At 40.9% G+C, this 24,726-nt stretch overlaps 1 protein-coding gene across 2 annotated transcripts in view; it reads left to right on the top strand.

Annotated features, from left to right (window-relative positions):
- The first annotated feature begins 5,319 nt into the window (after positions 1 to 5,319).
- The window catches only part of pcsk5b (proprotein convertase subtilisin/kexin type 5b), a 71,985-nt gene continuing 52,578 nt past the window's right edge, over positions 5,320 to 24,726 (top strand). For both annotated transcript variants that reach the window (XM_070903633.1, XM_070903634.1), the window contains exons 1-5: positions 5,320 to 5,499; positions 10,023 to 10,127; positions 18,540 to 18,692; positions 20,244 to 20,387; positions 21,314 to 21,390. In XM_070903633.1, coding sequence (XP_070759734.1) covers positions 5,320 to 5,499; positions 10,023 to 10,127; positions 18,540 to 18,692; positions 20,244 to 20,387; positions 21,314 to 21,390 — 659 coding nt within the window. The remainder of the gene's footprint in view (positions 5,500 to 10,022; positions 10,128 to 18,539; positions 18,693 to 20,243; positions 20,388 to 21,313; positions 21,391 to 24,726) is intronic.

Raw genomic sequence — 24,726 nt, 5'->3', positions numbered from 1 at the left:
CTCTGACTTGTTTGAGTTTTTTTTATTTGTGTGCCTGTGTGCCCTTTTTTCACGTTTTTTTCTAGACTGGGAAATTCAGAGCTATGTTTTCTGATTTTCATTATGCAGTGTCAGAGATGGCAAATCATCATAGGAAGGCCCATGCTTAACGTTTTCATGTTCACTCATCTATATAGAACAGTTTGAAATTTAAACCCTGAAGAAAGATGTAAATGATTGTATTGCATGTATATGGTTACGTGGCAGTAACTTTGTTGCTTTGCCCTGAGAATTCATGGGAAAATTGTTTTATTTTATATCGTGAGCTTGTCTGAGACTGCTGTAAATTTGCAAAGTTGTGTGAAATCAAACAACCTATTTTCCAAAGAACAGTTCCCTGAAACTGAAATGAACATTTTCTGTAATCTGGTTGCCATAAGTGTGTTCTCTGTCTTTTAAGCCAGTTGGCCATATGGTGGCCCAGCTTGAGTGAGACACAGGTGGCTCTCTGATTACAGTGAATCCATTGTAAGACACTTCCTTTTCCCATGAAATGCATATTCTATGACGCTATTAATGAAAAACCTACTACAAAATCCAAGGGAAGGAGTTTAAACCGTTTTTATGCCTCTGCGCTGGCTATAGCCATGGCCGGAGGCATGTTTTTCAGTTGTCCTTTTTTTGGCCATTATTCAACACCATAACTCAGGAACAGAAGGGGAGATTGTGACCATATTTCACATTTGGTTCGACACTGAATTGGTGACACTTTGGACTCAAAGGTCAAAGGTCATTCTGACCTCAAAATGCATTTTAAGCCATAATTTTCAAATGAATTGGGAAATTCCAGATTTCACACGCATGTTGACTGGGACAACACAATGAGTAAACAATAACTAGCACAGTATGGGCTTTCCTCCATCTTGTCTTGTTTCCTCGTGAATTCCTACAGTAATTCAGCACAATCTCAATCATTAAGGTGGGGCAAGTATGCAGTCACGCAGAATGAGGGTGAATAGATGTGGAAAGACAATAGTATGTAAGGTAAACTCTGACGTCACCCTCTGTTTTATTGTTGATAGTCACAGCCCCATTTGCCATTTTGAAAGAAGCAATAATGCAGGAGGAAGGGGGTAATAGGGGGAAAAGCCTGTACTTCAGTCATCCAGACAGTCCCATGACTGACAATACATTGTGGCAATGTGATAACTTATATTTATAAATGTACCTGTATAAGACCCGGCTCATGAGAGGACTGATGTTCACCACTTCACCCAAGTTCATTTCTATTCATTAAATACTATAGGATCTGTTGACAAGTGGAACAAAAAATCTGCTCAGATCATGATGCATTCATCTACCTGTAAAAGTGTAAACTGACTAATGTGAAAATATTGACAGAATACAACTCCTATGTGTAATCTTATCAATTACCACCAGATGGCAGTATATAGCTATGTCAATTGAAGTCAATTGCTGGGTCCATACCACACACAGGAGTACTTTTTTGACACAACAGGCCAGACCAGGTGGTTCACAGCTCACCAGACCATAGAAAATAAATCCTCTTAGAAGATATCCTTCCATATTTATACTACATTGACTGTGTGAGAATACCTAAACCTGAGATTATCAAACCTGACACACTGTTCCCACATTATTTTACTTGTTTTGAACTCTGCGTTTTAAGTGATATTGATAACCCATTGCTATACTGAATGAGTACCATGTGGATTAGAATTCACATACCTCATAGATGAAGGAGACCGCAGTTTTACTTGGCTATAGCACTCTCTCTGTCTCCCCCATCTTCCATCTCTCTGCACTGAATGTAGAGAGTATGTGTGCCTCCAGAATAGCCTATATAAACCTGGTATGCTGCTGACAAAGGAGAAGGTGAAGAGAAGAAGGGAAGGGTGGTGATGGGAGGGTGGGATGCAGAGCAGAAAGGATGGAAAGTCAGTGAGTGGCAGGTGCTATTGTGGCTTAAGTGCAGGAGCCTACAGCAACAAGGTCAAAGGTCAAAGTGAAGTTGAAAGGTCAACCTTAACTCCCAGGAAGCCCACCCAGAGAGAGATACAGATAAGGGGGGTCAGAGAGAGCGATGGGGCCTAGGAAATAACTGAAGGAACAGAAATGTACATGAAGGAAAGAAGGAAGATAGCAAATGTCAAATGGATAAAAAGACATTCAGATAAACCAGAGGGTAGCTCTATGGAAAATAATGGATCCATATTAATTAGAAAAGGAAAATACAGACAAAAAAGGAAAACATTTGGAAAGGAAAGGAAAGCCAATGATTGAACAGGAAGAAAAGGCCATGTGTGTAAACATGGAGACGTGAGAGAGGTGTGGAAAAGCAGTGGTAGATGGGTAATTGCAAGATGCATTTGAATGCAAGAAGGGCACACATGTTTGATAACGCCTCTGCCTTGATGGGACAAGAAAATCATGTGGGAGGTTCCCTCCTAGAAATGTTGGTTTTGATACTGAATGAACAAATTAGCTGTGTCCTTAATGAATAAAGCTAGTTGGCCGCAGTTTCCTATTGGGGCCTACCATTGTGTTGTATCATGGGGGTTGCGTGGAGTTTTTTTTTCAAAGTTGTGTTTGGCCTAAACACATGATGCACCCTGTTATTTCATTGAGGAGGCACAGGAATGCACGCAGGAATGCCCCTCAGAGAGTTTGTTGACACTCATGACCGCTCCGCTCTCAGATGTTGACAAAGACGTTTTGTTGGGGTTCACTCAGTTCACTCCCCTGGAGAAACTCGGGGAGCTGTGAGGCTGTCAAGCAGGATATCGCGACATTTTAGACTTGAATGGAAATTGGAGGCCCTGGTGCTCAAGGTGGCCTCGTGACCTGGGTACTTGATTTGGATGCTCAAATCAATTTCTGCTGTGTTTCGTCTCCTCTCCTTTTTTTCTTTAAATTACAAGCCCTTCCATCCGGCTGAATGAGGAACGATCACTGAGTGTTTTTTTTTTCCTTTACTGCCTTTCATCTCCATCTGGGGGACCATGAGATGTTCTTGTCCCCCCGCTTGTTGTGAGATGTGACAGCGGGGTCCATTCAGCGAGAAATTGGCTGCAATTAGTGCAATTATGCTGATTTTCACTTGTGTCCCATGCAGAACAGAGTTTTCGCTGTGCACAGAGACATCCCCGGGAAACTGCTGCAAAACAAAAACCCATCAATCAACAAAGGCTGTGAATGAAAGGCTCAACTGCAGATAATACCGGGCACATTCCATAATGACAGCGTTTAGTCAGCTGTGACCTGTGTTGCGATGGGGGACATGACATCTAGAGCTTCACTGATTAAGGGGAAATATGCAGTAAAGCCAAGGGTGAAAGGCCTGCATGGCAGTGGTGGATGCTTAAACCAGGCATAAAGTAAGGTTATCTGTAAGGCTGGTTACAGCATGATAGTGTTAAACATACCTGAGTTCAGATCATGTCCAGGGATTCAGCAGAGGGTAAACCCACTCAGGCCTAATTTAATAATTTTTTTTGCAAGATATATTTTAAGCAATCTGCGATATTAACCACTAATCATGACATTCACAACAACAAAAAGAATCATCAAACTGATAAACGTTGAAAGAGGGTTGGGTGTTTTATGGGAGACAAGAATAATTTCATGTTTTTTCTGAATATATAATTGCTTTTTATGTCTGTGGCTGTTTCCCATTGGATGATGGCAGAGGTGGAGGTCATAGTTTACCCAACTTTACATTGGTATGTCTATGTCAATATTGCCCAGGAGACTGACAAGGCTTGCATTCAACAGCAGATTTCAAGGTGTAGGAAGGGGGAGTAGTATCCAAAATGTAATGCATCCACTTGTTAACTGGTGGACTTTTTAAAGGCAAATTAAGGAGGGAAACACCACCGCTATGCACATGCAGCAGTTTGCCTCAGCTATTAAAATGTGACACACTAGCAAGCATATAACATCTCAGGCACTCACTGAAAATTGTTGAAGGTCAAAGAACAGCTCTGTTGTCTCAATAAAAATATGAACTCTTCTGTAGGCTACAAACACAAAACAAGTCTTGAAAGCAATACAGTTTTCACTTGTATTGTCTCATTGTCTACTACAGAACCCCAAAATTTGAAAGATGCTGTAATCATCTAAAAATTCTATTTATATATAACATATACAAGATGTTTTTATAGCAAACTACACACATTCTGTGTAGCACATGTTACCTGATGCCAAACCAAATCTTTAATGTCAACATGTCTGATAAATAAAGTGTGTTTTTCTTCATATTTTAATGCTTTTACATAAGAAATGTTATTTCTTATTTATAGTGGGGCCAAAAAAGAAAGAATCTGTTTAAACATGACTCTGTTCTGGTCCTTGCCCTATATTTGATATCTGAGATTATGAATAATGTTAGACCTGGGCTAAATAGGGTCAGGGTTAAACACGAGGTCATAGTTATGGTTACTCTGTAGAAATGCATGAGTCAGGTCAGTTGTGTTGCAATGCCTCCTTGCTGTGGAAGTGACCACATAGACATGAACGTGTTAACTGCAGAGTATACTAATTGTTTTAGATCGTTGTCTCTTTGGTAAACTCAACTGAGCTTATGACAATCGAAATCAAACGTGATTCTTTAATATAGTGTAACCGGGATAACTTCGTGTCAGTTTGGTTTTAAGTAAATCATTCTTCAATTTACCCGGGGTCCATCCTGGAGGACGCCCTTGAAGCTGGTCCCCGAGCAGCTCCCTGGCACCCTGTTTGACCCCCCCTGTGCTGTGTCTGGTGGACGGGCGGTCAGCGGTGGATCCAAGTGGAGTGTCTTTAAGACCCAGCGGAGCTCGGCAGGGAAACCCCGCGGCTTTAGTTGTTTCTACTCTCCAGAGTGTCAGCTAGTTATTTGTGGGGAGGCGCTGTAGCCATTTCGCCACATGAAAGCCCGATGAGCTGAACGACCAACATCCGAGTTGTTGGTGGAGAAGAGAAATCAGCTTTGAGGAGCTCCGCGCGCACACGGACGTACACGAACTCGCGCGCACACGTACACTTCCCCCTCCTCCGCGGTGGAAAAAAGAGAGAGAGGAACAGAGAGAGGGCACACGAAACGCAAACTTCCAACTCTTCCATGTGGAAAGCAGAGGTTTGAGGATAGGGTATATTTTTTCCTCTTCGGGGTTCCGTTCCTTCCCCCCTCTCTCCCTCTCTTTATCTCTCCCTCTGTGTTTTTGGCCGGATAGTTGTGTTTCTATGAGAGTCTTGCTCGGCGAGAAGAGAAGTTTGGTTGTTTGCCTGGTCGGCTGAGGAGGAGGAGGAGGAGAAGAGTAGGGTTTAAAGTGGAGGAAGATGGTCCGCAACGCCGCTTGGAGAAGAAGCTTGCTGTGCGTCCTGGCGCTCTGTCTCAGCTTTGCGTCCCCGCCGTGCAAAGCTCGGATTTACACCAACCACTGGGCAGTCCGGATAGCCGGTGGACCCGAGGTGGCCGAGCGGATAGCGGACAAATATGGCTATAGGAACATGGGACAGGTAGGTCGCCTATTGCTCCATTTAAAGTTGCCTCTTATTTATGTGTCTTTGTGTTTCCTTATTTTTGTCAACTCATTAAAGTGGGGCACGCCATGGTTGTTATTATCCCTTTATCAGTAGACAAACGTAAAAGGTCTGAAGTCCAAACCTTCTCTGTGGTTCCCTAACTCAGCCCTTCTTCCTGTAGCCCCCCGTCTCTCAGACAAGGAGAGAGAAGCTGCGGGGGACAAATAAAGAGGACCAAGAGCAGGATGGCACAACAGGTGCCTCCTCGCTGTGTTTCCGCGGATCATGTTCAGTTTGCGGACTGGAGCCACAGGGAACTCACTATCAGCTTCACAGCCACAGCAGTCTCATGTGCTCGGTCCTTTTGAACCACATGTGAAAGAGATGGTGCTGTTCGGTTTATGGTCTCGGAGTTGACATCAAAAGGTCCACAGATTCTCATGTTGTTCCTTCTTAACGCTGTAGTTTTGTATTTGTGCCATATCTAGGACTGTTTGACTCAAAAACGTCCCCTGACCAGTCCTGCTTTACTTAACAACTGATTTTTTTTTTTAACATTACATGGAGAGAAGAGATGGAGATTTGAGCGTTGCACTTCTCTGCTTATGTTCCACAGTATTCTCCCTGTGAGTGTAAATCTCGACTCTGTCCTTAAGTAGGCCCACTCTGTCAGCTGCTAAATTAATTCTTTAATAGATGCTCCCACAGTTTTTGTAAGTGTTCACAAATTGATGGGGTGAAGCTGTTTTTCTTCTGGGTTTCTTGAGTATTGATGAAGCACCAGTAAAAGAGAAAATATTGAAATAAGCATGCCATAATTCACAAAGAAATCTGAGCCAATATTTGACAGCTTGCATTTTTTAAATCACCAGCATGCCTCTACAGTTTTCATTAGATCTGACACTTAAACACAGCTTGTCTGTCTCTCTTCACATTATGTCAGTTTATTAATCGACAGTCTGCACTGGTCCAGGAGGAGGGGTTTAATTGGTCACTTGAAAATGTGTTTTGACAAAGTTTAAAGAGAAATCCTGGGTCCTTTGTGGACAAAAGAAGTACGCCACACAAACGTGGACCCCACACATTCTCCAGAGTATCGTGACCGAAATACGTGGGTAGTTCAAGCCTGCACTTGCCAGCCCTCGACGTGAAGACAGCGTGGAACAGAGGGGGGCATTCTGACAGGTTGTTGTGGGGTAGCCTAGTCAACAGCTATTGAACCCCCCCTCCCTCCTTGCCTTATCCATCCCGCCCACCCACTATACTCCCCAGAGAGCAGGCCTTAATGGCCTCGTTTATCCCCTCTCTTTGACGGGAACTAATGTGTGGAGTTCTCCCCCCCCTTTCCATACCAGCCCCCCATAGGAATTCCCCTACGGAGTGCAGTGTCGCCCCCAACCCCCACCATTCGCCCTAATTTCCATCTCAATATGGAGTGTTCATTGGACTTTGACACCTAATAGACAAGAGTTTTACTTCACTTCCTGGTTTTGGGGTCAGCTGAAAGCCGCTCCCATGGGAGCGATAACAGTACACTCTGGTTTCCTAATGTGAACTTTGACATCCCCATCATCAGCCCCCTGCTTCTCATATCAGTGCAGCACTGATGTTAATGGAGAATTAAATGAAATGTATCAAGTGAGATGACTTATTGCACATTGCTTTGCAGTTTGATGCTGCTGTAGATTGTAAAAAGATACACCACAAATGTTTTTCAATTCAATTAAATTAGCTTGGATTATTCATAATTGGACTGTTTGTAATACATTTTAGGGATATGACTGCTAAGTGAGAAGAGGTTTTAAGTTGTGAGGGGAAGCAATGTAGTTAAAGATAGAAAAAGGGGGATGGGTAGGGAAAACGTGACAGAGGGACAATATACTCTTCTTGACAGGGGTGGAAAGAGAAGAACAGACAAAGATAAACACACTGAGAGATGGAAGGAGGAGGGAGCAAAAGAAGGGACGATGGATGGATAGATATATGGATGGACGGATGAAAAGAGTTGGCAAGGAGTGAGAGAGCATCTCGTTGGGGAATTCTGGGTAATCCTCTTAACCATGGAGCCCCTTCCCAGACTAAGACACTGGCCCAAATTGAGTCTAAATCAGCTGACAAGGCCCTAGATGTGGATATCTGTTCTAACTGGTGTTTTGAAGAGATGGGAGAGGACTTGGAGCCATCGAGAGGGAGTGTGATGATCTGTAGCCAGACATGGACAGGAGGTGGTTGAATCTCAAGTTATGAGATTATTTAACTGGTTGTACTGATGCATCAGTTCTTAAAGGCATCAGGCCAACAGGGTGTCGTTATTGGAAAGTTATGCTGATGTACGCGTTCGAGAGAAACATTTCTATCTCACTACTTTTTTTATCCAAGCTAATCATCTGGTGTCTGTGATGATCACAAAAACAATCAGTAATTTATTTATTATACTTTTTGGTTTATTGATCAAGCCTGAGTTGATGATTTTAATTCTTATTGCACATGGGATAGGGATGAAAGTTGGTACAGATTATTCTGTAGTGTAACACAGCTGAACACTGTAGAATAGAATAAAGCAAATCTCAGTGTCAGCTTACCCCTATCTATCCACATTTGTATGGAAATACAAATAAGCGAAATACACATTTTGTCAGTATTATCCTAGATGTAATTTCAACAATGTAGCTGTAATAAGACTGCAGCATGTAGGAAGATATAAGAAAACATGTATTTTGTAATTCCATTCACTCTCCTGTAGACTCTTTTTTTGCAGTGGCAGAATACTGCAGTGTGTGTGAGCTCTCATCTTCTTGTGTTTTTGTCCTGTTGTTTAATGTGGACAGCAAGTACGTATCTGCACCACAAGAATTCAGGCATAACTTGAACTTGTTGTTTGGTAGTATGACCCAGCTATGAGACATTCAGACAATTTCCATAGGAAAAATCTTATCAGCTTTTAGCAATTCCTGGTTGGAATATGTAATTGACATTGAATGCATCCAGTGGGAGAAGTCTCAGTCGCAAGGCATCATGAATCACTGAAGTGCAAGTGGTTTTGTTTCACAAATTTATTACGACATAATTCCCGGTAAGCAAAGGTTGTGCTGAAGCTATGATTCACAATGTGGGTTATTGCATCAGAATGACCTGTATAACCCCTGTATTTTCATCTGATCACTTGCAGTTACAACTACAACAGTGATAACTCAAGCCATACTTGTAGACTAGAGTTCAGCATAAAAAAAAGGTTAAGAAGCTGCACATCGAATGTGAGATATATTACAACCTGAAGAGGCGTTGAAGCTATGATAAATTGACACTGTAATTGGAATACATGGCCGATTTTTGAAAAAGAAAGCCTATAGATGGCTTTTAGGGGATTGCAGCAGAAGTTTAGACTTGGGCTTTAGGATTTGTTTTACATTCTGTGTGTAGAGCTTTGCAAGCAGCTCCCCATTTGCAGACACTCCTAGAGGGAAGGGTGGCCTACTAATGGCAGAGCAGATGTTGAGTAGATTAAATAGGCAGTGGAAGCGCGATATGTTGAGACCTGTTTACACTATGAGAAGCATCCAAAGTGGTAGCCGCCTATTATGGAAGCACATTTTGTTAGTATGTAGAATGCTTTTTACTCTCATTACCCAAGACCTCTGGATGTGTGTGCTGCGTGTTTAGCTAATGTTTTGCGTTTGCTGAAAGGTGACCCAGCTAGGCTTATTGACACTTTCTTGTTTCTCATTTATCAGTCTGGAAGTTGGAGAATGTGTGTATGTGCATGAGCATTGAGCTGAAAGCTGATCTAATGGGCTCTGTGGTGGTGGAGCTCAGCCATGGATCACTGACGCACCACAGGATCCTTGGCAGCCATGACAGTTTGATCATCTGAGGGATTGTATGGACTTTATCAATTATTAAAACTAATCACCGTCCAGCAGCTTGCTGTCTGTCTATCTGCGGATCCTCTGTCCTCCTCATCTCTCTGTCACTCAAAGTCTTTGTCTGTTTGTGTGTGTCTGTACATTTGTCTGACTTTGTCTCTTTTGTCTGTTTTTGTTTGACTTGTCTGCCCTTTCTGTCTCACCTTTTAGTCCACATCCCTTTGTCTTTCACTCTGACAGGTTTTAAGAGCCCAAAAAACATTATGTATAATACATGGAAAAAACATTAACATTACAACATAGAATACATTTCACTTTGCTACTTTAAGAGAAGGAACTTCTCTAAATGTACTTTAAAGAACTTTTTGAGTGCTTTAGCTGCGGTGGCTGTCACTCACAACAGGAGTTTACCCTATTCAGTAATGACTGTGATAAACTCTCATGTCATGTATGATGTGTAAACAGTATATGAGTCTGATATCTGTTTCAACTCTTGAATGCAAACATCTCTACAAGAATGAAAATTCCAGAGCAATTACTCATGATACTTTTTAGGACATTGTTGTGGAAAAAAATACATTTTTATAGTCGCACTAATGCGTTATGGTGAGGTGGAGAGGGTTATGGAATTAAGTCTATCTATGTGTTTTGCAGATTGGGGATCTCAAAGACCACTATCACTTCTTCCATAGCCGGACCATCAAGAGGTCGACTTTGTCCAGCCGTGGTCGTCATAGTTTCATCTCCATGGAGCCCAAGGTAAGCCTGTTGTACTGTTGTGTGAATTACAGGTTTAGAATCAAAATATTTCAGAGTATGTGTTTCTGATGATAGTGGAGATAGTTTGACAAAGTAATAACTCCACATACTAGCCTTTCCTAAATACCTTATGATATTCATCATGTGACCTCAGTATGGAACTCAATCTGTTGATGAATATCATGTTGTGCAGTTAAAATCCCTGGAAAAAGCGAGAAAGTGGACCTTGAGTTACGGTTATTTTGTCAAACTACTATTTCCTGGGTATAAAATTAACTTTAACAAGACAATTTCAAGACATCTTGCCAAATGTCTCTGTGTTTTTGGCAGACTTTTAGACAGGCACTTCTGACAAATGCTTTCCTGAGGCCATTTGATGATTTCTGAATGTGTTTTAATTTGTTTAATAATCATATATTTCTTTATGAAATATGCCACGAAAATATGATTATAATTTGTTTGTGGAAGTTGTGCAGATGTCGTAAATTTTACAATCAGTCAGTACAATTAACCTTGTATTTGCAGACAAGACCTGCACGCTAATGGGTTATTGCAGGAACACAGAGTTTATGAGGACAGGAACTATTACGTTGCAGGAAAATCCTAGTTTTTCTGACATTTCATGCTGTACTGATCACAGTCCTGACAAATGAATTGTGATAAGTGAGGCCTATTCTCATCAGGTTTGATGGATCGGTGTAGATGTGGGAGATAAAACATTATTTAAATATAATTTTCCTTGAAATAAAAAAAAGGCAAAAAGTAAATTAACTTTATTAACTTTATCTTAACCAGAGGCACCGGGCTGTGTTTCAGACATGAACTCTCAACCTGTAAAAATCGCGCCACAACCTTCCAACCAGAGATTGCCCTCTTAAATATAAAATACAAGCTTGCAAAGCATCTTAGTCGAGCTAGCAATATGTTTTTTTGTGATTTGGGTGAACTGCCCCTTCAAACATAAGTTTGACCTAAGGTAAACCCTTTCTCTTGTCCTGTCGGTGTTCCTCTCATCACTGCACCAGGTCATCAAACCCTGGCTGCATTATTAATGAAGTCTGAACCTCACACCACTCTTCATCAAAATACACAGGACCAGTTGCTAAATCAAGATTTTTGTGTATAGAGTACATATGTCGATAGATTCAAATCTGTTTCACGGACAAGACTGTTTGTGGAAATGTCTCATTCTTGACATGTGAAAACCTCGTGCTCTTAGAATATTTTTGTCATATTTGCATGTGACACAAACTTTACTTGTTGATGTCTGTCTGTTTGGTTAAGTGGGTCACTTTATCAAACAGACTGTGACTTGATCCTGACAAAACTCTCCAGATCCATTACAGTGAAACTTCAAATAACCCATTTATGTCAATTTTGAAAAATATCTAATTTTTACAAAATTCAGTGTGTGTGTGTGTGTGTGTGTGTGTGTGTGTGTGTGTGTGTGTGTGTGTGTGTGTGTGTGTGTGTGTGTGTGTGTGTGTGTGTGTGTGTGTGTGTGTGTGTGTGTGTGTGTGTGTGGATTCAAGCGCATGTAAGTGTGTTTGTATCTGTGCATGCACATGAATGCATGCTGACTACTGAGGAATGATAATGATTTATCAGTGTGATTATAAAAAAGATGGAATAGGAAGAAAAGAACAGAAATAGTGAGCGAAACAGAAAATATAAAACAGTGCCTGCCTGTTATCCACTTATTTTGTTGTCTTCTATCTCCTTGTTTCTTTTCAGTTTTCTTTCTCCTTTCTGTACTCTTTTTGGGTCCACTCAGCTGGTTTTGTCCACCTGCTGTCCTTACCTGTCATCCCCTTTCTCTTCCTCTGACTCCCTCTCCTACCTTATTTATCACTGTTGCTTTCAGCATACTCATCTCCCTCCCTCTGTCTTTGGTTCTCTTGCTCTCTCTGGCCTGACACTGTGCCATGGTGGAGGAAGGTTTGTATCCTGATGCCAGCTGGCTGAGAGGCTGAGATTTTAGAAGACTAGATCAGAGAGTAGAGGTTAAAGGAGAGAAAAGGGAAAAGGAGCTATTACAACAGAAGAAGAGCTGAAGAGAGAAGGGAAGTGGGGAAAGATGGATTAGAGAAACCAAATAAAAGAAAAACCGAGTTGAGAGGAATGGAGCTGTCAGTGTTTTCCCCTGATTGGCTATGCTTTCAGCGTAATCTGCGGACCTGTCTGTGGGTTTGGGATCCACATGACGACTAGTTTGGCACCGGCGCAGTCTGGCATACTGCTAATGATGTTTAGCAATCAGGTTTTGTAATAATGACAGCCGTGTGTGTTTGTGTGTGAGTGAGTCAGATGGGTGTAGTGGTGCCATGAAAGGCGCACCCTGCCATCCACAGTACTCATTGGCACGCATGTTGCCATGGTGATGTAGCACAGCACAGATTACCTCTTTATGGCATCCGCCTAACTGCAGTGTCACTTGCCTCTCAGGTCAAAGACCACTTATTTTTCCCGACTGGTGAATGAATCTTGCCAAGGCCACTGGCCTGGAGAGAGTGTGTGGCTTCATCTTGCTAGCTGCACGTGTCTGCCCTTAAGAAAAAAAAGATTTAAAAGGTTTTTAGCCTGTTTATAGATGTTTATCAATATTTCTTGCACCACTGAACAGACAGTGAAGGTCTTAATAACTTTATAGTCTAAAAATAATTAAATGAAGTTTTAATTTGTCATTTGTAAATTAACAATCTTCACATTCCATCAAGAAGAAATTATAGGACAAATGTTTACTCTTTAGGTATTATTATGTTACAGTAATGGAACTGAAAAGACATCTTAAATGTACATTTGAAGTTCGTGTTTAGCTTTCCCTCTGTGTGTGACAATGCCTGTAAATCAATTTGAGAAAGATAAAGTGATGAAATATGCTGTGGTGCCAGTTAAAAACAGCACATAGGAACCTGTTAGTGGGGAGATCTTCTCTTTGTGTCTTAAGCAGCACTCAGCTTGCACCTTGCACAGCTATGCTGACGTACCCATGACTCATTCATACTGAGAGTTCCAAGAAAACTTGGATAGCCATAGACTTTTTTTTGTTCTAGCTCTGCACTGTTATTAGTTTTTGGTGTGAAATGAGTTCAAGTATACTCAGTCTGCTTTGTTTGAAATCTATTTCCAGCAATTTCCAGTTTACTGTAAACAACAATTAGAGTACTACAGTGGTTGTTTCTCCTTTTTATAATGTCCTTTTGAAGTCTGTGCAGAGATTAGTAGAGAGAAACAACTGCTGAATGCCTCCATGGCTGTCTGTCCACGGCGTTCTGTTGCAGGAGCATGGTGTTTCCAGCCGGTTTCACTTAGTGAGGCTCTTGTTTACTTGAAGTCATTTATCCAGACATGTGCAGGAAAACTGAGACCCAGGTGTGGTCCGCAGCTGAACCCTCGCCGGGATACACTGAAATGTAAAATGGCTGTGACGACAAAATTTCACTGTTTTGTGATATTTATGAGTTGCAGGCTTCTAGAAGTCATGCCACATAAGGAAAATATTTTACCACATAGTAAAACAGCTCGAATGAGCTCAAATGAGCTCAAATCCAATTGTTAACAGTTAAAACTGTTGAAGTCTGCTCAATATTTATCCACTATGGCTCATAGAATATTTTCATCAACCTACTGCCTTTAGAGCTCACTGTATTCATGAACATGTGTGGAAGACAAGGACACTCAGCATCAAGGAGACAACACAGACGGAGCTTGTGTACCTGTCAGGACCTTAGGGCTAATTTGCATACGCACAGGTATTATGAGGCTCCACACAGTCCCAGGTACAGATTTCCATAAAGCCAGGATGCCTGTATGACATTCTGCCACAGAATCTGTTTTTGCCTTGAATTTGTTTAACAGATGAACCATTAGTCGACGCCCTGAGACGAGCACCTACAGCTGGCCAGCATAGCACCACGGGGCTCAAACCTTCTGTGAAAAGTTGTGCGACTGTGTGCTGTATTTGGACCAAGGCTCTGAATTGCACTTAAGAGAGCAGAAGAACTGGCTTCTCATGTTAGTCCCAAGGTTGTTATGGGTGTTCTGCTACTCTAGCCTTTGGCCTTTTTTTAAACTAGCAGCTTTAAGTTCTTTTGCTTTCAACTCAAACAGCGTCTCAAAAACAGCAGTGAAAGTGGATCAATTTGTTCCCATTTGTTCTATTGAAGTGAACTCTTCCCCAGTTTCCCCTGGTTACTGACCCAGCCAGCAAGAGCCACCTGCAAACCCTTACACAGAGAGCGAATGAGAGAGAGGGAGGGAGGAAGGGGGTTGGAGTGGGAACGAGAGAGAGAAAGACTCAATCTCAGAGAAAAATGGGCATCTGCAGAGAAGAAGACATGAAAAGCAACGGAGAGACAGCGAGAAAGAAGCAGATGAAAAAAGTAAAAGAGTGGGAAAGGAGAGGGAGTCGGAGGGGGAGAAAAGGGAAAAAAAGGGTGACAGCGAGGTACAGGTGCTAGCAGGTCATTCCTCTGCTCCACCAAGCTGGAGTTAAAAGAATGGAGCAGATCGAATCGTCATGCCTCAGAGCCTGCCAGCAAATTGGCACTGGAACAAAGGAAGTAATACACGGGCAAGTTTTAGAGGCAATAATAGAGGGCAATATTGTCTTTGTTTGGACAGGGATTGGCAAACATGACACAATTGATGTGGATAACTGAAGGCTGATACCAGTGAGTGATTTTTAGCAGGGACAACAAAGGATGACATTGCCCTTGATAGCCTTAGGAAAACTGTTGACCATGCTACCATTTATCTGCCTCGGATCATCCTGCCAGAGAGCAGCAACAGAGGACAAAAGAGTACATTTTAGATAAATCCAAGTAAGCAGCAGCAGTACCACTTTCAATGCAAAAACAAATGTACATTTTATCCACTTTATTTTTAGTGGATATACTCGCTTAGCAGATACTTAGATTCTACTCTTGAATGGGAGCACCGGTACTGTACAATTTCCCCCCGGGGATCAATAAAGTATTTCTGATTCTGATTCTGATTCTGACTTCAGTATCTACAGTATGGATGTGTACATTGTAGCCATACAGTGTTTACTATATAATCATTAGACTATGGTGGAACTGCTCTTTTTGAAGAGGATCTATGTTGCTAGAAAAATCAATTAAAGTAAATGATCAGCCCTTCTGAGAATAGGGGCTGAGTTAAGATACCATAATATTAATGTCAGCATCGCCCACAATCCCATTGAAACCTCTGGACTTATTTATTTTTCCTCTGCCTTTGTACTCATATTGATATGGTTGGTCACAGTTTGCTTGAATATATTTCTTTTGGCCTCAGAAGTGGTTCCTATCTTCTTATGCTTCTGAAACAGAAAATGTGTAGTTGTGAGAATGTGAGGTGTGAAAATGTGGACATTGATGATCAATGGGAGATTCTCACAGCATCTAGGGCTGCACAACTGCTAAATCTTTTTCCATCTACTTTAGATGTAAACTGACCAAAAACATATTTCTTCTTTACAAATATATTATCCAACTTTTTTTTATCTATCTTCTTTTTCATAATGAAATTCAAAATAGTTTTCAGGCCATAGACCTTGAAAGTAATCAGATGAAAAACCTGAAAAGAGAATAATTTTTTGGTTGAACAGTTCATTTTTCAGAAAGTGTCACTAAAGCTGAAGAAATTTCAGACAGCAAACCAACCAGTATCATCTGCTGCTGCACCCTTTTTTATTCACTACACTAAGTCAATACGTAGAATATGAAGTATTTGGCAATAATATTATCTGATATTTCAATGATCCTAAATCTCTTCACTCACCACCTCCTTGGGGAGGACGGGGGCCATCGTCGGGTACAGAGCAGCACCTGACTGAGGTGGCTTGCTCAAAGACACTTCAGTAAGGTTCTTCTGTTGATGTCCTTGTTCATTAGGAAAGTTCAGCAAAGTGTTCTGAAATCCTTTTAAATTCTTGGGTCTTGTCAGAGACGTCTGGGGTGAACGACACACAAATTGTGATCCAACTTCAGCAAAACCATTTATTTATTTCGCCATCTATAAAGTCTTTGCCTCGTCAGTCTGTAGAAGAATTAATGGCGGAGAGGACTGGTGGCGAGATGAGAGGCAGTGATGCATTCATCGTCAAACCATCCTGGAATCACTAAGTTACGTTAAGAGCTACACTGCTGATCAAAGATTGCTGTTAAAACTATGCTAATACATGCAAATTGTAATGATACACCAATGGTTTTTCACAGACACACACACGCACACGCTCAATTCCTGATGACAGTGTTGTTTTGAGGCTAATGGTGTGTGTAAACGGTTGCTTTGAAGCTGATGGTCCTGACAGAACTTGGAGTGAAATGAGCTGGGACCTCGGCAGACAGAGGAGCACCAGGCTCTTTGTCTCTGTCCTGGTTTTATTTTCATATGCCATTTATTTTTCTCCCATATCTTGCACTCTTAAATGAGAGGTCGACACTCTTAAGTTATTAAAATACGTCACCTACAGAATCGTTTTTCCTTCCTTCACGATCTATAAAGACCCACATACTTGAGTTACTAAATCAATGCTATTTATAAAATCAATCTTCCTCTCTTCACTTTTGTCTCACTTGCTATTTGTTTTCACTTCCCTCCCCTTCCAGCTCAGCTTTTTTTTATTGACTCTCCTGGGACTTGTTCTCTTCAGCTCTTTATCACCTCTCTTTCTCTCGTCTTATCTTGTCTTGCTGCCTCCCTCTCCAACTCTCCGGAGAGCCTGGCAGATTGTTTCAGTGCATGAGACCAGATAATCACTCCGCAGTCATTTTGTCAGCTTTTCTCTCTTCTCCTCTCCTCTCTTTCTGCTGGAGCTGTATTAATGTGGAGAAATGCTTTGTCTTTGCAGTTGGACATTGTTCACTAAAGCCTCAGACTTCTGGGTCTGGCAAACTGAGCAGCAAAACAAAAACAATTTCTCAGTGTAAATTATTCTATTGATTATCTGTTAAGAGCAGAGTTTCTTTAGACACTTTTAGTTCACAGTAGATGGTGTGGCGATCATTTCAGGAGGAGAGCACACACTTTGAAAATACTGTATAAATAAGCCGTAGCTCCACAGCATTTCATCTGAACATGCTCTATCCCTGAAGTAAATTGAAAGGATACTAATGTAGTCTGTGCAAGCTGTCACACAATCATGTCTATGTGCAAACCTCAGTCTGAAGAACCCATGAATCATTTATTACGGCAATATTTACATCTCAGGATGCTCTCATACAGCTTTACACATGCTCCCTCTATGTGTTGTGCCAGTTGTATGCCTGCTAATATTTCCGTTTTTGTGTTGTCATCATTGCTGGTACATGTAAACGTCTCATGGATTCTTTTTAGACAGATGAAGTCTGCAGGACTTCAGCTAGACTAAACACAAGTTTTCAGGGTTTAAAGAGAGGTGACCAGGGCCAAGCAAGTGGGTCCACTCCCTCTTGTTCAGATCCAACAATGCTGATTTTGAAATCGGAAAAATTCTGTCTGAAAGTGCAGCAAGATTCCTGCCAAGGAATGCCTTGCGCATTGAAGCGAGCCCATAATATTTGAGAGATTGATGTTACCTGAGAGACATTTATGTCTTTGGTGCATATGTGTGTGTATTAGTCTGTCCATTTTGCAGACAGGGAGAAATAAACTGAAAAGAAATCACTGCAGTGTCCTCTGCAAACCTCTTGTATTCTAACACTGAAATGCACAGAGTGTAACTTTTACATGGCTTAAAGGATACCTTTAAAAATAAGTTATCAAGATTCTAGTGATGCTTCTTATATTTTCTTTTTATGTATATTTTTATTCAGTAGTCTCTATTTGTTCACTTTTGCCATGTTTAAATGGGGAGACCTCAGGTAAAAAGTGCTGAAGTTGTTTACAGATGATCCATATGGCTGAAATTACTTTACAGCTGAGCGTTGTCACCTTTGAAAATGTTTTTTTTTCAAAAAATCACCCTTACAAGTAAACTACATTTCTCTTTGGCATTGTTTCCTCTTACAGTTAGAAAAATGTCATCTTGGACTCATGGCCCACCCATAACAAAAAATTAAATTATCTTCCGCTGCTTTCTAATATTTTCATTGTTCAAGTGTGACAGTATACTAGCTATATTTTATACTAGCTATTTTCTGGAGATGGTCTGTATGTTTGTGTGTGTGAGTTCATCAGACAAGACAAAGGAGAGGATATATTGCCACTGCAGCAGCTGTTATTTAAGAAGATTCCAGGTTTTCCAGAACCTTATATTTTCCTAAAGATTGTATTACCTTGAGCACAACATTTCAGAGGAATTGAAAAATTGATGGAATTCAACCTGTTGACTGATTGCACTATGCGTGAAGTAATTCTGCTACTATGTGGTATCATTTGATGCCTACTCGGATTCTGATATCTCCTGTCTGTGTTCGTGTGTTTCAGGTGGAGTGGATACAGCAGCAGGTGGTGAAGAGGAGGATCAAGAGGGATTACAAGCCAGCCCCGCCCCTTTCTCTGACAAGCCCCGCCCACAGCAACCCAGCCCAGAACAACATATTCTATAATGATGCCAAATGGAGCAGTATGTGGTACATTGTGAGTACACTGTATACTCTTACCAAAGGATCTCACTCTGTTTGCAAAACAGAACAAGCCAAAACAAAGAATATCACCCAATAGATCCCAATATGATTTAGTCTCGTCTATTCTTCTCAGAGGATTGTGTGCTGTCCTTTGCCCACATATATCCAGTTTGTGGGTCAAAGGTCAGCCGAGGTCATGGCAGGATTCTGATTACTGCACGGTCAGTGGAGCTGAGGGATTTGTGTGTGTGTGTTTTACTGAATGAAAGAATAGAAGAGCCATAGTGATGACATTTTTGCCTTTCCTCAATTTGAAAAGACAATGACACAATGAGATAATTTAGGGTCAAGGTAAGACATTCTGTGTTTATTCATAAGTATCTGTCACAGGAAAGTCTGCAGAGGTAAAAATGTACATGTGTCCGTGTTCCTGCAATTCAACACAGTTTCTCTGAGATCGGCTGTGTAATGCATGCGCTCGTTCATGCACACAAGCACAGCACATTCACATTGCAGAGATTTGCAGGCTTATCAGAAGTGTTTGCATACACGCTCAGATCATTGCTCTTTTAGTTATGCATTTGTGTCTGTGTGTGTGGTTGAGTGTCCTCAGTTCTGTCAATTGTTAACTTAGTACAGATAACTCTTAATACTTTGACCAGAGGTTTTAAACATATTTTTCTTGCTGTGGAACAGAACTCTCTGAACTAGAAATGAAAGCTTCCTCCGGTCATTTCTAACAAAGTACCTGACATAGCATATGCTTTCAATTAAATTACAGTTATTCTGTAGTAAAAAGACTTTGATGAAAACTCAACTCAAAAATCTAATTAAATTTATTTTAGGTTGACAATTGCGTATCCAAATGTCCATTTGGCATGCAAACAAACAGTTTGTGGCACATGAAGTGCATTTGAAAAATATTCGTAGTAAAGAATATTGGATTGCCAGGATCAAGCTTAATCAGATTCATGACAACATGATATATAAAGATACCTCCGCTGTAGCACAGTATTGTTTGAAAGCAATTTTTACATGTGTTGTGACTTGTTGAGAGGCAGCTGAGTAAGAGTTAGCACCTTTGCTTATGGACCAGTTCAAGAGAAGCTAGGAGGCTTGAAAGGAAAGGGTGTAAAATAAAGAACCTAATTTGCAACTTCCTTTCTCCGATATCTGAGATTTCCATCAAGACCATTTTGATTGTTCAGTGTGTTAAACCATTATATGGATTCCATCTCTAACTATTAATTTATCTATTATCAAACACAGGCTCTATATGTGAATAGTGAAATAAGACACAAGATGTTTAACCAAGCTGTCTGAGATTTCAAACACTTGAGACTTGACTTTAACTTGTTTGGACTGGTTTATATGAGACTGTGCTTCCTATATGAAAAATGGTAATGTTCACACTTGCTGTAAGTTAAGTGGAAAATGTAATTATGTGGGCACACTCATAACATTTAAGTTGTGCATCTGCAAGACACTGATGAACTATTCTATTTATTCTTCCTTCTCTCTCCATCACCTTCTCTCCCCTCACCTCCTACCACCACCTCTCCAGCACTGTAACGATGATGTCCATAACTGCCAGTCGGACATGAACATCATGGGGGCGTGGAAGAGGGGCTACACGGGTAAAGACGTAGTGGTGACCATACTAGATGACGGCATCGAGAGGAACCACCCAGACCTCTTTCAGAACTACGTGAGTGTGTATGTATGCGCTTGTAGGGAGGTTATGAGCAGCAGTGTGTGCGTGTGTGTGTGCATGTTGGACGTTGGAGTCTTCAGTCGTCAGTGAAATTAATCTTTGTATATATGTGGGAGGTATAGGAATTTACATGCAACCTGCTGGCGTAAGTAAATTATATTAATATATATATATATCACAAAATATAATGTCTGTTAATATCATAAGTACCAATTTTAAGTAAGTAATAGTACTAGTGCAAGTGTCTTTTTTTTAGCACGTAACCAAGCAAGAAATTCATGTTACAGAAGTAAATTAATCCACTAGATTGTGATACTGTAATTGGGATCAGATAGTCATGCGTCATGGATTACATTTTGAAGGGAAGCTTCCTCAAACCTGTGGGTGTGCAGGTATGCCGTGTGTACATGTTTGTTTGTCTGTGGTTACATACTTTATGTGCATGCCGAGGTATGTCTACCTCAGACCAAGGCCACATAGTTAGACACTTCTTGGCCTGAGGCAGCAGGTAAGGCCATCAATCAACTGTGCAGATAAAATGATTCACACCCTGTTTGACAGCGCCTGCGCTGCTGTTATTAGCTACTCTTAATGCCTGGATTTGTTTATGCCGAAGGGCTAGTGGCGCAGCAGATTGAGTTAGCTCTGATTGCATTCGATTTACAAAACTGTTGTGAGTGATGCTAATGTGAACTGTTTGATTGGGTTAGAGAAGCTTCTTGGCGTTCCACAGGTCTATTACACACACCCACGCGCGCACACACACACACACACACACACACACACACACACACACACAGGTAGTGTTGGATCTACTTTTCTAATGAATTTACCTGTTGGATGTTTTTGCTCCCCTGATCATAATTACAACTGTCATTTGGGTGTTGATGTACTTGTTTTGACCTCCGTGTCTCCTCCAGGACCCTCAAGCCAGCTTTGATGTCAATGGCAACGATATGGATCCCATGCCTCGATACGACGCAACCAACGAGAATAAGTAAGAAAAAAAATCTATCACAGATCTAATGAGAGAGAGGAGTGTAATTTTAACAGTTACAATAGGTTTCAGGTAAAATGAGCATGCGCCTTTAGTGTTTTGGTGTTACAGTCAGCCAAGTGCTGATCTGTGTGTCAATGTTTTTCTGATTGATTTTTACCAGAAGCTCTGTGCCTCAGTATGTTTGTATTTGCTGAGTCCTGACCTTGTTGTGGGTGCGATGAGTTACATTAGTGTATTTGATAGTGACATTTGTGGGTGGGTTGTGGTTTTTCTGTTTGGAAGAATTGGTGTGTATATGTGTAAGTGTGTGTGTGTGTGTGTGTGTGTGTAAGAGGGGGAAAAAGAGAGAGACTCGCTTGTCTTGTGCCAGTTTGGCTTAGTGAGTGATTTTTGGTGTGTGTATGTGTGTTTGGCTGCAGCAGCCCAAGTGCCTTGGCAGTGGCTCAGTCCCTGCTGGTAATGCATTGTCTTAAAGAGACATGAGGCCTACAGATGCAACTTAATGAGCTGGTTTCCTTTTAAGGCTGAATTCATAGTTGACTATGGTGTGTGGACAGAAATCTGGTTCGCCTTCTTTGACTTTTCACATTACTTTTCTTTTTTCTTTTTTTTTTTACATCAAATTCTGTTATGTGATATACAAACTGGAGATTATTTAGTTTAATCAAATGACGGTCACATCTCCCATGGGAGTTGAATAAATGTGAAAGGTTGGTGTGAGGTGGCTGGCAAGTCAAAACGGATCATCATGCCTGAGAGGCAAGAAGCACACAGTCTGTTAGATTTCTGGGGAGTAACACTAACTTTAGCTACAACTGCAGATTGTTGTCAAACTTTGTGTTGTATAGCAACAAGAATGACGTAATGCTAGTGGATTTTAATCTGTTGTTGTCTTTGTGTACAAACGGCACTAACAGCTGTGCTTTGAATGTAAGCAGGAGGAGCATCTATTGCTTTACCAGTGAAGTTTGTAGTGCCTGCTTTAAATATTGTGGAAACTCCTGTTATGTCTGAGTGAGATATACTTTTGACAAAAAGTGGTCACGGAACAGACAGGTTTTGTAATATAGTGTTTGTGTTTTGGGATTTTTTGGTTGGTCTACCTGCTATTTGAAACTAACAAATCTGCACATCTGTGTGTGTGTGTGTGTGTGTGTGTGTGTGTGTGTGTGTGTGTGTGTCCTATGAAACTAGGAAATAAAACAGACAAGCTCTTCATCTTCTTCCAAATTGATTTTCACTATAACCTTCTCTTAACAATCACTGTTACCACTCTGTAATACAAAATTACTTTGAGAAAATGTAACTGATTTTGAATAATGGTCTCCAAATACATCTGGGTAGCCATAAATGTTCCCCAGTGGCCCGCCATTCACACTGAAATCTACATAAAACTAATCTGAAATTGGATTTTTAAAAAATGAAATAATAATGAGCCGGATTCACAAAGAACTGACAAATATAAGATTTTTACTTTGCTTGTTGAAGCAGGGGCTAAAAACACACAGCTGAAAAAAAAATCGGACGTGTGCCACAGAGTGTTAAATGGGAGCTTAAGTGGCTGTATGTATCCTTTGAAACTTTCAGAAACTTAAAAAGTATCTGTTTGTGTTTGAATAAATGCTGTGTGTGAGTGTGTGTATTGCTTCCACTGAAGATTATCTATTGCACAAACGTTATATGGTTCTGGTTTAAACACAGAGAGGTCCCCGAGTGACTGTGACACAGATGTGTAGAAAATGGAAAATACAGGCAAACACAAAGACTGGAAAGACGGCCAGACAGACGATTTTATGGATTAGTGGAGTGAAGTGAACTGAGTGAAGACTGTTGAAGCGTTTGGAAAGAGGGAGCCAGCAGTTTGGCTCATTAACTGTGACAAAGAGGCCTATCACTGATTTGCAGCCATTTAATATGTTATACTTTAAGTCAAACAGTTTCATTAGTTAACTTTTCTGTACACTTGTGAGGTCATTCCGACTCTACAGAGGACAAAAGGAAGGTTTCCATATCTATCACGTCCATACATCTAATATCTGGACTGGATATGAATTTAAGATAAATCTAAACATCATTGTATCAGTGTATTTTCAGTTTGAAACGTGTGTATATGTGATATGTGTCGTAGGTATGGTACTCTGTGAAATGAGGAATGCTAAAATCCTTGTGAAATCAAATATCTACATAAGTGAGCAGAGGTGTTGTTGACTTACGGGAATAGAAGAAAAGTTAAGTGAGATATATAGAATTCCTACTTCCTGGGCGTTTTTATTTAATTTAATCGTAATAGAATGAGATGAGAGGGATGGCTATTTTTGATGAAGTTGCCAAGCATGGATGTTGCAGTAAGGGAGGACAGTGATGCCTCAATATTTTCTTAAACCTTTGATCATGTTGTTAAATAAATGTCAACCTGAACTCATCAAGTTACTGTGAAATGGATTTTCCTCAGTCTGAGTTCTTCCCTGGACTTTAAAACTTCCCTGTGTCTTCCCTGGGGGTTTCGATAGCTAGATGCTGGGTTTCCATGGCAGCGGTCAGAGCTGTTTCCGGGGGGTGTTGTGATGCAGATGTCCTCTGCAGGAGGGTGCGTGTGTGTGAGTGTGTTTGTGCCGATCCAGAAAGTGGTGTTTTTGAAGAGGCGGTGGACGCAAACATACTTATGTTTGTTTACGCTGGTTGCTGACCTGGGCCGATTGTCACCACTACAGTTACTGGTGGAATGTTACCCTGTTGAGTGTGTGTGTGTGTGTGTGTGTGTGTGTGTGTGTGTGTGTGTGTGTGTGTGCGTGTAGTTGAGAGTAGTGTGACTAGTCTAACTTACTTATTCAACTTATCACTGGTGTTGGACCGTCTATCATTGTTTTTGTGTGCATCTGTCGGTGTGCGCTTGGGGAGCACACTGCTTGCATGCTGCACTAAATGTACAAAATGTCAAAAAAAGGTCCAAGCTGTGCCTCTATTTGTATGTGTTTGTACATTTTGGGACCATTGACATCGAGGAAGTCCAAACATATTTGTCCTGACAGCATTACAAATGTTGAGCGACCTTTTCTTCCGTTCTCTGTTATGAGGAAAAAGCAAGAATTGTAGAAATATTTGTAGTGTTTGCTACATTTGTAACACTTATTACGCTTAAACCATTTTGTTTAGGATTGCTTCAACAGGTGTGTACACATTTATCTGTGAAAATATGTGTTTAGGTATAAGTGTCCTTGCTGTCCACTTCAAAAGCTGCATGTTTATCTGGTAGTTTTTGTGTGCTCTCCTGCTTGTGTATACATGTGGGTTCGTAGGTTTGTGTAATAAGCTGTCCATTCCCGCTCTTTCCTC

This window comes from Enoplosus armatus, chromosome 4 (genome assembly GCF_043641665.1).
Source record: "Enoplosus armatus isolate fEnoArm2 chromosome 4, fEnoArm2.hap1, whole genome shotgun sequence".
NCBI lineage: Eukaryota > Metazoa > Chordata > Actinopteri > Centrarchiformes > Enoplosidae > Enoplosus > Enoplosus armatus.
This window is presented reverse-complemented; position numbering and strand designations above follow the sequence as displayed.